The 16,984-nt window shown below is 39.4% G+C and overlaps 2 protein-coding genes across 2 annotated transcripts; both read left to right on the top strand.

The window, feature by feature from the left end:
• The first annotated feature begins 52 nt into the window (after window positions 1-52).
• LOC102713228 (DNA mismatch repair protein MSH7) lies at window positions 53-10,457 on the top strand. Its single transcript, XM_040521569.1, has 17 exons — window positions 53-249; window positions 1,179-2,280; window positions 2,714-2,809; window positions 3,285-3,340; window positions 4,074-4,140; window positions 4,549-4,644; window positions 4,883-5,011; window positions 5,102-5,135; window positions 5,220-5,267; window positions 5,404-5,600; window positions 6,056-6,182; window positions 6,307-6,584; window positions 6,731-6,916; window positions 7,032-7,418; window positions 7,515-7,611; window positions 8,068-8,195; window positions 9,680-10,457. The coding sequence occupies exons 1-17, from the start codon at window positions 89-91 to the stop codon at window positions 10,145-10,147; spliced, it is 3,657 nt and encodes a 1,218-aa protein (XP_040377503.1). The 5' UTR covers window positions 53-88; the 3' UTR covers window positions 10,148-10,457.
• Window positions 10,458-11,977: 1,520 nt separating this feature from the next.
• Window positions 11,978-13,291, top strand: LOC121053278 (glycine-rich cell wall structural protein-like). Its single transcript, XM_040519985.1, has one exon. It carries the CDS (start codon window positions 11,999-12,001, stop codon window positions 13,049-13,051), a length of 1,053 nt encoding a protein of 350 aa, XP_040375919.1. The 5' UTR covers window positions 11,978-11,998; the 3' UTR covers window positions 13,052-13,291.
• Window positions 13,292-16,984: the final 3,693 nt, after the last annotated feature.

Below are 16,984 nucleotides of genomic sequence, written 5' to 3'. Positions count from 1 at the left end.
TCCTCCGCCTCGCCTCCATTCTCAAACATCCCGAGGCAGAAGGAAGAGAGAGGGCTTTGGCATCGGGAGAGCTCGCCGGCCGCGCGCGATGCAGCAGCCGCGTCGGCAGCAGTCCATCCTCGCCTTCCTTCAGAGGAAGCCGCCGGCGGCGAAGGAGGATGGCGCGACGCCCGAGAAGCCCCCGCGGCCCCCCGCCGCGTCGGTCGCCGGGATCATGGAGAGGCTCGTGCGGCCGCCGCAGCAGGGGAGGTACGGGCGTTTTGGCTTCTCTGCGATGCGGCCGTGCTAGCGGTGCGGCAGGCTGGCGGGAGGCTAGGGTTTTGGGTCCTGGGGATGGTTCAGGACCACCGTCTAGTCGGGCCTGGGTTGCGGCAGAACTTGCTCGGGCTTAGGGTCTCAAGGGCGGCGCGTTCGATTTGGTCGCTACTTGGTAGTAGTTGGAAAAGGATTCGATCGATGTGATGTTGGTTTGGTTCCAATGCGCACTGCTCGGATTGTTCTAGTTGCAAATCGCACACGGGATTTTATTGTGGGACTATAACTAATAAGGGTGGCATCCATGTGGGTTTGCCATTGCTCCTACTTTGGCGCCCTTTCAACTAGCTTAGCTATGGATTGTTAATACTGTGTGGTTTAATTGTTTTGGCTGCTTAGGTGTGTGGTTCCTGATAGTTTGGGGGCTCCAATGCGTTATCCTCGTCATGTTTTATCAGTTCATCTATCCAAGTATATTAACTTTGTTTCTATGGGCTTTCAGATAGGTATTGCTGTACTCTTGCAATTAGTTTCCCTTTTTTCCAGCACGGAAGGACCCACCCAAAATATTAATTTATTTAAACCAAAATGAAGTTCAAGTTTGGATTGGTCTAACTCAAAATGCCATCAATTATAAATTTGATAATTTGCATATATCCTTACCATTCTGTTTTACTGCGGTAGTCAGTAGTCACCCTAAATCTTAGTATCAGGCTTGGATGCATTACTGATTTTATGTGGCCGCCTTTAGTTCTCTTGGTTTATATGAGGTGCTATTTTTTAGGCCGCCAAAGTTATTTGTTTGCTGATTTTCGTTAGCTTGTTTGTCATTTTTCTATGGACAAAAAAATCAGGCACTTGCTTTTAAAATAGTTTTGTGTTTTGTTGCATTATCATGACAATGATCTTTGTGCTTTTTTCAGAGACCAGGATGCTTCCCAGGTTAGACATGTGGAGCAAAAAGTCTTACCTGTGAAAAATCAAACTCCTTCAAATGAGTGCTCAAGTGCATTGTTCTCAGGATCTTGCAATGGTGTAGATAACAGAGCAACCAAGCTGGTTGCAGGAAAAGGTTCAAGTATGCCCCCTTTGCAGGAGCCCCTGAAGTCCTTAAGGTCTCCCACGGATGAATTTGTTAGAGCAAGCATGCTGTTCCAAGAACTTGGTTCAGATCAGACTCTTCTGCCGGAGTGTCCAAAGAAGTTCCCCTTTGAGTCTTCCAACAATAAATGCATTCAGGATAATTCATCATTTGAAGAGTTTGATGTGCAAACTCCTTCTCAGGATCCTTCAAAAGGAGTCTTGTGGAGATCTTCTAGTGGAGCTTCTACGCCTTTAACAGAATCTGATTCAGATAAAACTCCTTTGCAGCATCCATCAAAGAAGTTCTCATTAGTATCTTCTAATGGTGAATATGTTCGGGCCACTACACTGTTTCAACTTGATTCCAATTGTACTCCTTCACGAGAACCCTCAGAGAAGCTGCCCTCTGGGCCTTCAGACCTTCAATACATTAAAGCAACAAATTTGTTTGCAGAACTGGATTCAAATGGAACTCCTTCGCAGAATCATTTGAAAAAAATATCCTCAGTGTTTATGAATGATAAACGCATTGGAGCAGGTGCCACACTATTTTCAGAATTTAATTCTAGTCCACTGAAACCAGAAACACCATTGATGCGAGCGGTAACTCCTCGTCTGAAGAGAGTTCAAGAAGATCAACGTGCGAGTAGCAATGACCAATGCTCTCCTTTATGGGTTCCAAATAAGAAGGTGAAATCAGCTCAATGTTCTCCAGCTGAGAAGAAAGTCCATTCTGAAATGGCTGAAAGTGCACGCAGCAAGTTTGAGTGGCTGAATCCTTCGAATGTCAAAGATGCAAATGGAAGGCGGCCAACAGATCCACTTTATGACAAGACAACTATTTTTATTCCACCTGATGCATTGAGAAAGATGTCAACATCTCAAAAGCAATACTGGAATATTAAGTGCAAGTATATGGATATTGTTTTGTTTTTCAAAGTGGTAAGTTTCAATGTTTAGTTGACTACACTAAAGCCTGATGCTTCTGTATGTTTTGCATTGTTTCTCTTATAATGCTTGTAGTGAAAATGATCTAAAACTAAAATTCAGAAAATTACTGCTGTGGATAATAAGTATCTCGCATACCTAGGTGTCATACTGAGCTATTGCCTCACCCCATAAATAGGGGGTTGATGCATTTTACTCATGGGAGTTTTCCTCAATTTTTTTTGTTTGATGGCCATAATTCTGAGCTTCTTTGCTCTATGCGTACTGGCAGATATGCAACAGAAATTACAATTATAGACAATGTTTGTTCTGCTTGGTAATCAACACCACTGTCTTAAATCTTTTCCAACGTTATGTACATCGACCAATATTTTGTACAACTCGAGATTGTAGAACCTATGTCAATGATTTCTTCCCTTATTGCCAGGGAAAGTTCTATGAACTCTATGAGTTGGATGCTGAGATTGGCCAAAAGGAACTTGACTGGAAAATGACTATCAGCGGGGTGGGAAAATGCCGGCAGGTATGAAGACTGTTGTCTTCTGTTGTTTTGTAATTGAAATGCATTGGTTCTGAAAGTCTGCTATACTGTTGACACTAAATCTAAATGATGTCATGTTACAGCTTGGTTATTGTGTTGAGTTAAGAAGGCACTATTAATCACCTGTCTTATGATTCTGGAACTTATGCTATATTGTTCTGTAGTATTTTGTGAAAACACCTCAATATTTCATTCTCTGGCATGACAGAAACAACTGTGTTAAATAAATCAGGCTTACAGAAATACTGTTCAATTTTTTCTTTGTTATCTTGATTCCATTATAATCACTTTGTGCTATTTGTGTTTCTGTCGTCACCAAAGCATTTTCCGTGTTCTGTTAATCTGCTTTACTAATTCCTTCGTACTGTGTCTTCTTGAAGAAAAACAGCTCTGACTATGTAGCATCAGTATCACCTTATGGTACAAGATAATAACCTTCTTCTAATCTTATGTAAAGGTTGGAATTTCAGAAAGTGGGATAGACGTTGCTGTCGAAAAGCTTTTAGCTCGAGGGTAAATTCCTTCCCCCCTTAATTGTATTTTTTTTTTTGGTAAAAGTAGTGTGTCATGTCTTGAGCTTCAGCAGGTTCTTTCGTATTGTTCTTTATGATGTTTTTTTTAGATAATGGGAATTACAGTGGAGGGATAATTTTTGGTCTTTGTAGCAACTAGGGATGCAAACAGCTGTTTAATTGTGAACACTTGGATTTGAACCCAAATAGGTGGATTCATATACCAACAACTCGACCTCCACATGAATGCCCCATTTCTATTGATAGGATAATGATATGATAATTTGAAAGTAATTGCAAGATTGGCACTTACTCCCTCCATTCCATAATGTAAGACATAACCGCTTTTTTCTTTGTGCCATAATATAAGGCGTGCATGCAAGTATGCATTAACTAGCACATTTTTTATCATCAAAACATCTAACTATGTTACATGCATGCATACATGCACCTAGGTAATCTAAACGATATAACTCTTTCTTGGTCTTTGGGTTAGTGGTGGTTGTGTCTTATATTATGGAACGCAGGGAGTAATTGTTTAGCAGGCTGACATCATTGATTTCCAAAAACTTAGTCTCTTCAACCATTAATTTTTCTGATGTAATTATTTTCCTTTTGAGGGCAACTGTATGATTCTTGAGTTGTGATACATCCATCATAGTGTTAGATATAACTTTCCTCTCCTTTGTTTCTTTTGGTGAATTAATTGCTTATAAATCCAGTATTTCTTTCAGGTATAAAGTTGGCAGAATTGAACAAATGGAATCTGCAGACCAGGCCAAAGCCAGAGGGTCAAATTCAGTAAGCCATCATTATTCTCATCAATCCATTTTTATTCTTCCTGGGTATTGTACTGATTTATTCATCTAAATAGCTAGTGGTGAAGGTGTGATATTTATCAATTTATGCAATTCCAATGCTTATCTTTTCAAAATTTTGACATATCTTTTTCTCTCTTTTTGTGAAGGGAACACTCTTTTCCCTCTCCAGTACCATTCTTTGTTTGAGTGTTTACGCACATGTTTGTAACTTTGTGATAAGTATTTTTATCTAAAATAACATTTTGGAGGAATTCAATTGCTAACTTGCTATGCTTTATGCAACTTAAAGATTTCACACCTTATGTAATCATGTTTAAAGAGCAAGGGAAACTTTCCTTTTGAAATCACAAGAGACTGATGACATACAACATTCTTTTTCTTTTGCAAGGTTATTCAAAGAAAACTGGTTCATGTATCCACACCATCAACAGTAGGGGACAGCAACATTGGGGCTGATGCTGTTCACCTTCTTTCACTCAAAGAGGTTTGCTTCAATAGTTCCATTAACAATGTATCAGGTTGATTTTATTTTATATATATAGGTTGAGTGGTGGTCAAGCTGTGGTGGCGCCTTGTGTTCTTTTATTTCACTTTTCTGTTTTGTGTTGTTTTTGACTTCATTCTGAATAAATGGAGCTGGTGCTGTTTGCATATGATGAACTGGTCTGTGTTAGCATTCTTCATAGGTGCTCTTGATCTAATGCCCTTTGTTTAACATGCAGATTGCTCTAACTTCAAACGGTTCTCGGGTTTATGGATTTGCTTTTCTAGATTATGCCGCGCTTAAAATCTGGGTGGGCTCCTTTCATGACGACGATACATTTGCAGCTTTGGGGGCTCTGTTGGTGCAGGTAGGCTTTGTGATCTGTTTTCATTGGTTTCTGTTCTCTTTCCATTGGCTCAACAAATAAGAAACAATCATCATTAATTTACCTTCCCAGGTCTCTCCAAAAGAAATAATCTACGAAACCTCAGGTCAGGAGTCAGAACTTTATTAATCTTCAACTTACATATATATAGGAATCTTCAGTCTTCCACTTACTTGTTTTCTTTCCTCAGGCCTTTCAAAAGAAACTCATAGATCAATTAGAAAGTATGCTTCAGCTGGTAAGTTTAAAAAAAAAAGATGTATATCTCTGTTTATATATAATGCATGGACTCCTACTTTATTCCCTAAAAAGGGTAACTGCAGGTTAACCAGAGGAGTTTGAAAGGTTAAAACTATTTTTTCTTTAAATTTCAGGTTCTGTGAAAATGCAGATGACCCCATTGTATGGGATAGATTTATCTGAGGCTTCAGAAATTCAAATGTTAGTACAATCTAGAGGATATTTTAAAGCGTCAACAAGTTCATGGTTATCTGCATTGGATTCTTCAGTGAATAAAGATGCAGTTATTTGCGCACTCGGAGGACTTATTAGTCATTTAACTAGGCTTATGGTACACTTATCTTCAATCTTTTCCTTCATGATATGCCAGTCAATTGTGTCATTACTTGTTAGTAACTGCTATTCCGTTTACACAATACTCCCTCCAGACATAATTAGATGATGTTTCAGACAAGCAATTAACAAAGAAAATAAGCTAAAATGTTTGTCTCAAGTGGCAATTAAAAATGACCTGAGGTAGTATCACATTATGATGGTCATTACTCATTAGTATTTCTCATTTGTTTATGTAGTCTTCAAACTGGCAAGTCTGCAATGGTTTATGAAATGTCTCAACTATATATGTGCAAAGGTCTTTTGGTTTCAAAATTATTCAAATTAGTGCGTATGTCAAAAATAAAAACCCAACGTCCATGAACCATATAATATTTTTTATGCTTATCAATGGATTATCTGTTACAAAGCATGAAATATATTTCAAATTCTTATAGTTACAACCTGAAACAGCTAGAGGATGTTCTGAGAAATGGGGAGGTGTTACCATACCATGTGTACACAACATGTCTAAGAATGGATGGCCAGACTCTTGTGAACCTTGAGATTTTCAGCAACAATTTTGACGGTGGTTCATCAGGTAGGAGCGCAGCTTTCTCCTATGTTCCATTCCTCTTGTTTTCACTCTCCACTTTGATAGTTCTGTAAACACGAGTCAAATCATATAACAAAATAATCTCCCTGTACTCTTTACTTTCTTGCAGGTACCTTGTATAAGCACCTCAATCACTGCATAACTCCATCTGGCAAGCGGCTTCTAAGAAGATGGATTTGCCATCCACTAAAAGATATCAATGCTATCAATGAAAGGCTTGACATTGTTGAGGGCTTCATTCAAAATTGTGGGCTAGGATCTGTTACACTTGAGCATCTCCGTAAAGTTCCTGATCTTGAGAGATTACTAGGACGAGTTAAATCCACTGTTGGTTTATCATCTACAGTCCTGTTGCCCTTTGTTGGAGAAAAGATATTAAAAAGACGGGTTAGTTGGTAACTTTCAACTCTTCTATAAACCAGTTTTGATTCTGTCAATCCATTTAACAATGTATAGATGAAGTTTGCCCTTTTATGTATTTATTCTATATTTGCTGTTGATGAGTGAAATGCAATTTTTTACAATATTTTCAGATAAAAACATTTGGCATGCTTGTCAAGGGCTTCCGTATTGGATTTGACTTACTGGATGTCCTACGAAGACAAGATCATGGTATCTCAGCACTGTCAAAGGTTGCAGATGTTCCAACATTGAGCACCCTTAATGAATTAATTCATCAATTTGAAGAAGCAATAGACAATGATTTTCCAAGATACCAGGTACAAATATGCTGCAATGTGCAGTATCTATCAACGAAGTAGTAGCTTTTTTTATGTATTATTTATTGTTATCAGCTGTTTAATTGTACATATTGTTTGATCTTGTGAGCTGTAGGATCATAATGTCAGAGATGATGACGCAAACACTTTGGCTATACTAGTGGAGCTTTTTGTTGGAAAAGCTTCTGAATGGTCTCTAGTGATCAATGCTCTCAGCACTATCGATGTGCTTAGGTCCTTTGCAGCCATGACATTGTCGTCATTTGGCACAATGTGCAGACCGAATATTCTGCTGAAAGAAAAAGCGCCTATACTTAAGATGAAGGGTCTATGGCATCCTTATGCTTTTGCAGAAAGTGTGAATGGGCTAGTACCAAATGATCTATCTCTTGGTCATGATTTATCTGGTCAAAATCGCTTTGCGTTGTTGTTGACTGGTCCAAACATGGGCGGGAAATCTACAATAATGCGTGCCACCTGTCTGGCTATCGTGCTTGCCCAGGTATGCTGTATAACACTATTAGATTATGCTTCTATGTTTGGCCGGTTAGAGGCTTCCCTATTTGAGTGTATAACTGAAGTTGCTTCTGATCTGCAGCTAGGCTGTTATGTTCCCTGCCAATCATGTGAATTGACCCTTGCAGATGCCATATTTACAAGAATTGGTGCAATGGACCGGATCATGTCTGGAGAGAGTAAGTACACATTACTGAACAAATTTGATGATTTCTAGCCTGTCCTATTGCTTTGAGCACAAATTTTTGTTGAAAACAGATGCACTTTTATTGACTTGTACTGCCCACTTAATCTGAATTATCTGACAACAAGAAGTTACTTGTAGGTTTCCTGACTAAATAGTACATGTACATGCATGGACAACCAAACACTACCTTATACTACTAAATAGGATTGATGTCATCATCAATTTTACTGAAATGTTGCTTGTATAGTCAAGAAATAGTTTGGTTCAAGTACATGTATTTTTTTTGGCATCATATGGAATTTCTTCTGTAAATCTGTAGATTCTCAGAAGAGAGCATTCTGCCAATTTATTGTGCTGTTTGATGAACCACGAACCTGCACAGTCAAATATCTTGATTTCTTTACATTGTGTTATGTACTCTCTGATCTAACTTGAACTGTTACTACAGGTACTTTTCTTGTTGAATGCACTGAGACTGCATCTATTCTTGAGAAATCAACTGAGGATTCTCTTGTCTTGCTTGATGAACTTGGCCGAGGAACTAGTACATTTGATGGATATGCAATTGCATATGCAGTAAGTATTCTTCTACTTAGGGCCTGTTTAGTCCTAATTTTTTTCCCAAAAACATCACATCAAATCTTTGTACACCCAAATAGAGCATTAAAAATAGATAAAAAAGAAAACTAATTGCACAGTTAGGGAGGAAATCGTGAGACGAATCTTTTGAGCCTAATTAGTCCATAATTAGCCATAAGTGCTATAGTAACCCACATGTACTAACGACGGATTAATTATGCTCAAAAAATTCATCTCGCTGTTTATAGGCGAGCTATGGAATTCGTTTTTTCATTAGTGTCCAAAAACCTCTTATAACATCTGGTCAAACGTCTGACGTGACACTCAAAAATTTTCTTTTCGCGAACTAAAGAGGGCCTTACACAGTTACAGTAGGTACCATGCACTTCCGTGGTAGTTGATGTTACTATGGCCTAAATTTACTGCAGCGCATGGTATCAGCTAATATGGCTAATGCAAAAATCAATATAATAATTAGTAAATTGATTGATTTCTCACATACATTGTGTCTTTGTGAAACCATTTTGAATTTTTGTTCTAGACATGTTATAATGTGCTTTATTGCTTCGATAAGCTGCAATTTACAAGTATGCTAGATAATATGAACTCTTGTGACAGCTGTGAATTTATTCATGCTTCATACGTCCTGCTTCTCTATTGGTTTAGTTATGAAATCTGAGAGATTTTTTATATGCCACTGAAATTAGACCGGTTTTCTTATATACTTCTAGAAAGTGGCTCTTCTCTTCCGTGTCATTATTTAAATTTGTCCACCCCATTATGCTACTACCGTCAATTAATCATTCGTTATCGTTAAGTCAATGGAAAAGACATACTTGTCCTTAAAGGAAAATTCATGTGATTGTCAAAATTTTATTTCTCATATGTTATATCCAACAGCTCTATTAGTAATATTGTTTCATACATATACACATTGCTGCTATATTTCACCAAATTTGGTATCTGTTGTTGTATAACACAATTTATTGCTAATAGATTTGTTGGATATAACTTGAGTAATAAAATTTTGACAGTCACATATACATTTTTCCTTAAGGGCAAATGTGCATTTTTCCATCGTCCTAACAGTTTATTGAAGTAAGTGGTATTATGGTGTGGATAAACTTGAAACAATGGCATTAACGTGAAGAGTCAATTTCAAGTGACATAAGAAAACCGGTCGATTTCTTTTGGCATACAAAGAATTGTCTCATGAAGTTTCCTTGTTACGGGATCTAGGCATAATACCAACCCATTGTATCTTTCTATATGGAATTATTTCCATTCCTTCACAAAATACCATTAAGGAAACAACTCCAAGATGAATCGATTAGATTGATACATGCAAGGAATTGTTTGTTGTCTTCACATTTCTCATCGTCCATGTATCCAAATTACCTGACACGGTAACACCTTATAATTCATGTGCTCCAAATTACATGACATGGTAACATCTTGTTTCTTTGGTTACTGGATCCCAGGTATTCCGACACCTCGTGGAAGTGGTCCGGTGCCGTCTTCTCTTCGCCACTCACTACCATTCCCTCACCAAGGAGTTCGCCTCTCACCCCCATGTGACCCTTCAGCACATGTCCTGCGTGCTGAAGCCAAGGGGCGGCGGCCATGGCGACGAGGAGCTCACCTTCCTCTACCGGCTCACGTCGGGCGCCTGCCCGGAGAGCTACGGCCTGCAGGTCGCCACGAAGGCAGGGCTCCCGAGGTCGATCCTGGAGAGGGCGGCGGTCGCTGGCCAGATGATGAGGACGAAGATCGCCGGGAATTTCAGGTCGAGCGAAGAGCGGGCCGAGTTCTCGACGCTCCATGAGGAGTGGCTGAGGACGATCCTGGCGATCGGAGGCGTGAAGGACGCGGACCTGGACGAGGACACCATGGACACGCTGTTCTGCGTCTTCCATGAGCTCAAGGCTCACTTCAGGAAAGGGGAATGAGCGTTGAGCCGTCAGCAGCAGCCACTAATTATCGATGTTTTTATTCATAAGTGCTCTTCACGTCTTTTGTGTCTGAAAAGCCACCATTTGTTATAGGTAATCAGTGGTTTTAATTAATGGCTCTAGTTCTGTATATATATACGGTATGTCAGTATGTGCTACTCTGTCAGAGCAATAGCAATCTGGCCTGTTTGTCTTAGCCTCAGTGTTTCGTTTTGGAGGGAAACCCAAAATGATCTGGATCTGCCCTGTTTACCAGAACGACCCCCTTGGAAGCTTTTTAAGCAGGGGTTTACAATTCTTAAGTGGATACTAGCTAAATGCATGTGTTTTGCTATAAATAAAAACATACTATTAGCTAAATAAATAGATAAATATTTTTCATGAAACATGTCCTCTGCCTTTTTGCTATGGAAAATATTAACCTTAGTTTAATTTTATGTGACTATTCAAATAGTTTAGTTGTTATGTTGTGTTAATAAGTTTTAAGGGGCTAATACATAAAAAGCTATAATAAATAAAAGCATGTGGAGTGACATTCATTGTCACCACTATTAATCATTTTTTAAGAGTATAGATATGCACGACTTGAAATTTCTCCTAAAATCGAGTACTCAGGACTCATGAGACTGTTGGGACAAATTCTTGAACATGTCAGTTTCAAACCTCTGCTCCATCAATCTCAAAATAATTTGTTATCTATATCATATATAAGCAATTTTATATAGTCCTTTAGAAGGTATCATGATGTATTATTTTTTAATGTAAATTTTAGTAACTCTTAGTATCTTATATATTATATTAAGAGATTATATTAAGAGGTATAAATTTTACAACACAGCTCACAGAAATGGAAATGTAGCCGGGGCATAATGAATGCCGAGCTGGGATATAGCGTCCCCATGCAGGGCGAGCTGTCGCTCTGCACTGCTCCCCTCCTCTCACCGCTCACTCCCTCACCCACATCCATCCATCCATCCATCCATCCATCCATTGCTTCTTCCCAATCCCCCAACGCACACGAGCTCGCCATCAATGCACGGGCGTATCCATGCATGCGTGCACGAGTGAGCTCACATGCCAAAAGAAGACGGTGCTAAGTGCTAACTGCCACAACCAAAAACCAAAAGCTGGCAGTTCCTTTTATGACTTTTTTTTTGCATGCTTACTTGCTAACAACTAAAATGATACTCTCTATTTGATATCGTGAGTTTTTATAGGTTTATCTATATTTATCCATTGATAAAATATATATAATAATAATTTATATATATGTCTAGATTTATTAGCATTTATATGTACCTAATTAAGACCAAAAAATTACTCCCACCGTTTCATAATGTAAGATATTTTAGCCTTGTTTGATGCTAATGAATCTAGACATACATATATATATATATATATTTATAAATCGATAAATTTAAACAAATCTAGAAAGATTTACAAAATAAAACGGAGCAGTACATTAGGAAGTACATTTTTATCATCATCTTACATTTTAAATAGCCTTTTAATCTCATAGTATTTAATTCAATAATTTATAACATTAAACAGTTCTCATAAACAATCAAAAAAAATATTTGCCTTCCGTACCGAAACAACACGGGGCCCAGCCTGAGCTGCATCCATCCATGCACGCACGCACGCACGCCCAGCCCAGCTAGAGCATGCATGGGAAATCCACCTCAAAAAGTCAAAAGCGGTCAACCCTACACTCCTCACCCGCCATCAGATCAACCAAAAAAGCAGGAGCGCCCTGTGGATTTCTGCTGCTTAAATACCCCCGCGTCCTCCTCGCTTCCGCTGCACTCGACGCACGCAGCAACCGATCGATCGCGATTTGAATCGATCATGGCGCACAGGGCGCGGCCAGTGGCGGTGCTCTCGCTGACCCTCGCCGCCGTGTGGGCGGCCGCCGGCGTTGTGCACGCTCGGCATGATCCGTACTGGAGCCAGAACTTGGTCGGCGGCGATGGCTGCGACGGCAAACGTAGTAAAGAAACTGTCAGCGGTGGCGGACTGGGAGGTGGTGGTGGTGGTGGTCTTGGAGTTGGAGGTGGAGGTGGTGTGGGTGGAGGCGTGGGGGGTGGTGCTGGTGGAGGAGGTGGCATGGGCGGCGGTGGCGGGTTTGGCGGTGGAGGTGGAGTTGGCGGTGGCGCGGGGGCAGGATTCGGAAGCGGAGGTGGTGTAGGTGCCGGTCTTGGGGGTGGCGGCGGCGGGTTTGGAGGCGGTGCAGGAGGTGGTGGTGGCATTGGTGCTGGTGGCGGCGCTGGTTTCGGAGGAGGCGCCGGTGCAGGTGGTGGACTGGGCGGTGGGGGTGGTGCCGGCGGTGGAGGTGGCGGTGGGTTCGGAGGCGGTGCAGGTGGCGGGTTCGGTGCCGGAGGCGGCATGGGCGGCGGCGCGGGAGTTGGTGGTGGGCTGGGAGGTGGCGCAGGAGGCGGTGCTGGTGGAGGTATGGGTGGTGGCGCAGGCCTCGGCGGCGGCGGCCTAGGAGGTGGTGGTGGTGGCGGCATGGGTGGTGGAGGTGGTTTTGGAGGCGGCGGCGGTGCAGGTGGAGGTTTCGGTGGAGGCAAGGGCGGTGGCTTCGGTGGCGGTGCAGGGGACGGTCTAGGCTTCGGTGGGGGAAAGGGCGACGGCTTCGGTGGTGGCGCTGGCGCCGGTGGCGGACTCGGCGGTGGGTTTGGAGGTGGCGGAGGGATCGGTGGCGGCGCCGGCAGTGGCTTTGGCGATGGGCTTGGAGCGGGCGCCGGCTTGGGCGGAGGCTTTGGCGCCGGGATGGGGATGGGCATGGGCATGGGCGGCGGCGTCGGTGCCGGAGCCGGAGCTGGAGCAGGTGGCGGCGGGCACAAGAAAGGTGGCGGGAAGCACCATGGCGGGCTCCCGGTCCCAGGACGTTTGATTTGAACTTTATTTCGATCGCTAAGCAATCCAACAAGTAGCTAATAAGAATGGGATGCCCTCGCTCTAATCTGGTCCGCCACTTAGTTTCTTCTCTCTCTATCTTTGTATTTCCTATTTGTAATTTATTATTTCCCCCGCCTCTTTTATTTTCTTCTCTCTCTATCTTTATCTTTGTATTTCCTATTTGTAATTTATTATTTCCCCCGTCTCTTTTATTTACAAGCAATTTTATCATCTTTAAGAATACAGAAGGTACCACTGTTTTCTATATAAATTTTAGTACCTTCTAATACCAATCTTTACATAGAAAAAATTTGTTCTTTATTTAATGTTATTGATCTTTTACCATTCGTCTTATAAAAAAATTACATAATTATTAATTACTTTGTTATGATATAATTTATTGTTATAAACATTTTAAGCAAACTTATAATTTTATATGAACATCAATAAATATATATATCACATAAAAAATAAAGAGAGTATTATTTGTGCTCACTTTCTTATACTCCCTCTATTCCAAATCACGAGTTTTTATAATTCAAATAAGAAATTATAGTATTATCCATAGTACTACAGGTTATTTCATCTGTCACTTTTTATTTAAATTTCTTCCATCTTAACTCTATATTTTTTCACCTTTATTTATTTTATGTTTCTTGAGTCATATAAAAGTATTTTTCTTCTTAGTTTTAATATCTGTAAAAAATTTATATTTTAGAACCGACTGTGATCCAAATTCTTGTGGTTTCGGGTTTGGACAGTTGGGCGGCCCATGTTTCTGGCCCACATAGCACGCGTAGTCACGTAGGCCCATGTGAAGGCCCATTTTACTCGTCAGTACTTCTCGAGTAGTCCATCTGGGCTCTAAATGGGCTGTATCAAGAATCAACCAATACTGTCGACCTAAGAGCCCTATCACCGGGCTTTAATCCATTATCCACTACATTTGACACAAATCTTAATTATTTTATCCCTTGATTGATTTTTTTCTTTTTTTAGTGCATAAATCCTTTTTTTTCTCCACTACATTTGACACATCCAACGCAAAGAAACACTGTAACCCTGTAAACCCTATGTTTTCGGTTTTTTTATCCTTATAAACCAAAATTTGAATTTCCAACCTTAAATTTATAGTTGATTTTAGAGGGTTTTTCACTGAAATTTATTTTTCGGCTTTGGCTTTTAGATCGCTAAAAATATATATATACAATTTTATTCATAAAATAATTTCCATTTGCAAATATTCCAACAATCACCCATGTCAGAGTGCAGCTCTAACTGTACGCTGAAACCGAAACAGACGGATGAACAGAAGGGAACAGAGCAGTTTAATTATGGAGTTGTTGCGATCTCCCAAGATTAAATTCGGATTAGGTTAATTAGGCACATACCCCACATTTGTTTTCTTTTTTGCCTTGTCTCTCTCCCTATCTTGCAACCTATATCTGCATCCAATCATGGAGCCATGCATGCACATATGCTGCTACTAACCATGATCAGCTGGAGATGAATGATAGGATGGAATGATATGATTAGACCAGAGTAGCTAAGCTACTGTCTCCCTGATGATCCCACAAACTAATTAAAGGCAAACACACACTTGGAAAGCAGCTAGTAATAAAAAGGGGTGCTAATTGAGTGGGCAGGCAAGCATGCCATGCCCACCGTTTTGACCAGCCAATCACTGTTGATGCTGGTAATCATCTCAACAGAAGCAATGGGGGCTAAGGTACTCCTTGTTTTCATATGTCTTAGTACTAAAACATAAAACATAAGTTCATTTTAGTCCTATCTTATTTGTTTGGAGAAACTAAAATCTCATTAAATGACCTACTACTCAATAGTGCACAGCGCACATATATATATAGTTGTAGGTCTAGAGTAGTAGAGCAGTTATATTATATGCTTTCAGTCCCTTTTAACACATCACCTAGAAACTTATGGAACTAGATAGTTTTAGTAAAGTGAAGGGATTTATGAATTAATTCCTACAAAAAAATTGCCCCTAAGTTAATTGTTAGTGTGGTTGATTGTCTCCTACTTTTAACCACGATCTTTTTTTATTTGGACATTTTACTTTTTAAATTTAAAGCTGAACCATTTTAGAACTTATTTTTTAATCTAAACATTTTTTTGTCCCACCAACCTGCTTAGTGTGGCAAACAACACTGTCGTGTTCTTTTACCACATTATTATAGTTGCCATGGACAAAAAAATATTTAAAAAATAATTTTTATAAGTGTTTACTTTCAAGATTAAAAAACAAAAAGTTTGAAATAATTAAAAAAATTCCCTAGCACCTCTCCTTTTTTTTCCTTACTATTGACACAATTTTACAACTATGTAACTATGACGAGGGAAATGCTACGAACAATAAAAATACTGCACTAATAATTTGGATGAATGATATATTATACTACTAATTTATTAAGTTTTATTTGTCTTGTCAGAGTACCCTAACACTGTGTTTCCATCAAAATCTTGCAAAGATGTACTACTACTACAAACTGCCAAAATATATAATTTTTGGTCTAGGTGTACCACGAGCCCCAACACTAACAATTATTCGGGGTCACATAACCTGGCCCAGCGCCATGAGTGAAACGTGGACCATGCTTTGCTCCAGTAGAAAGTTCAAACGAATCAAATTGGGTTTTTGGCTGCATTGTCTTCACCCATGCAGAAAAAGGCACTGAATAATGCATGGACCATTGTCACAAAAACAAAATTTGGAGTGGATTTGGTGTTCTTTCATGATCGAACTAATCAAGTTAATTTACTCTTGCGTCAGACATTAATTTCAAGACCTTGTTTATATTGGGATCCAAAGAATCTTCTATTAATGCAGTATTATTATTTTTTGGAGGTGACATAATAGTATTGCAAACAATGATAAGTCGTAGGAGTATATTTTATTTTACAAAGACAGCTTCGAATCCACAATGGCCACATGAATTTCCTGTTTTTGTAATAAAATATCTCAAATAAATCCAAACCCCAAAGAATATACCCTTTCTAAAATCTTCCAAAATGAACAATAAAATAGAACTGTGACACCTAATTAAGCATGCTGAGAAACAAAGATGCATGTTGCTAGTCAAATCGACACAGGTGCACACTTCAAATCAGAGCAGTAAAATAATACTACAACACAGTTGCAAATCAATCACACTAATTAACCGACTAATTAGTTTTTATTATTAACAACCGTACCTGGTAGTTGGCAATGCAAACCACCCCAGGTTCAGAGACAAAAGTATGTGAGCACAGACACTGTCAGCTCAGAGGGCCCACCTGCAGACACATCACCATTGTTTACTTGGAACCTTGCACAGTGACTCGTGGGTTGGAGAATAAAGGTGGTGTTTAGTTGCCAAATTTTTTTGGCAAAAATATCATATCGAACGTTTGACCGAATGTCGAAAGAGATTTTTGGACATGAATGAAAAAACAAATTTTAGATTCCGCTTGGAAACCGTGAGACAAATCTTTTGAATCTAATTAATCTATTATTAGCACATGTTGGTTACTGTAGCACTTAGGGCTAATCATGTCCTAATTAGGTTTAAAAGATTCGTCTCACGATTTTCTGCATAATTGTGTAATTAGTTTTAATGTTCATGTATATTTAATGTCTCATTTAGGTGTTCAAGGATTTAATGTGATGTTTTTGGGAAAAAAAATTGGAGAACTAAACAGGGCCAAAAGCAGAGAGCTGCTTGTCTGATTCCCAGGAGAAATAAGATATGAAAATTTCTAGAGGATTTCTTAAATGGTAACTAATGGCTATGTTCTAAAATAATAACTATTTTAGACAATATTAATTAAACATTAAATTTTAACTCTTAATAGAAATAACCAAAAAGTTCAATCATGTTACTAGACTTATTATTTTAATAAATATAGGATAATATATATATTATTGTTATTAAA

Source organism: Oryza brachyantha, chromosome 1 (genome assembly GCF_000231095.2).
Source record: "Oryza brachyantha chromosome 1, ObraRS2, whole genome shotgun sequence".
In the NCBI taxonomy this organism is placed as follows: Eukaryota; Viridiplantae; Streptophyta; class Magnoliopsida; order Poales; family Poaceae; genus Oryza; species Oryza brachyantha.
Note: the sequence above shows the minus strand (reverse complement) of the source record. Positions and strands in the feature narration are given on the sequence as shown.

Excerpts from the sequence above, each read along its gene's own strand:
- LOC102713228 (XM_040521569.1), top strand. The coding sequence starts at position 89 with ATGCAGCAGCCGCGTCGGCAGCAGTCCATCCTCGCCTTCCTTCAGAGG. Across the intron at positions 5,268-5,403 it reads TAGAAAGTATGCTTCAGCTG|GTTCTGTGAAAATGCAGATG; the intron begins GTAAGTTTAAAA and ends TTTAAATTTCAG. Across the intron at positions 7,612-8,067 it reads CCGGATCATGTCTGGAGAGA|GTACTTTTCTTGTTGAATGC; the intron begins GTAAGTACACAT and ends CTGTTACTACAG.
- LOC121053278 (XM_040519985.1), top strand. The coding sequence starts at position 11,999 with ATGGCGCACAGGGCGCGGCCAGTGGCGGTGCTCTCGCTGACCCTCGCC.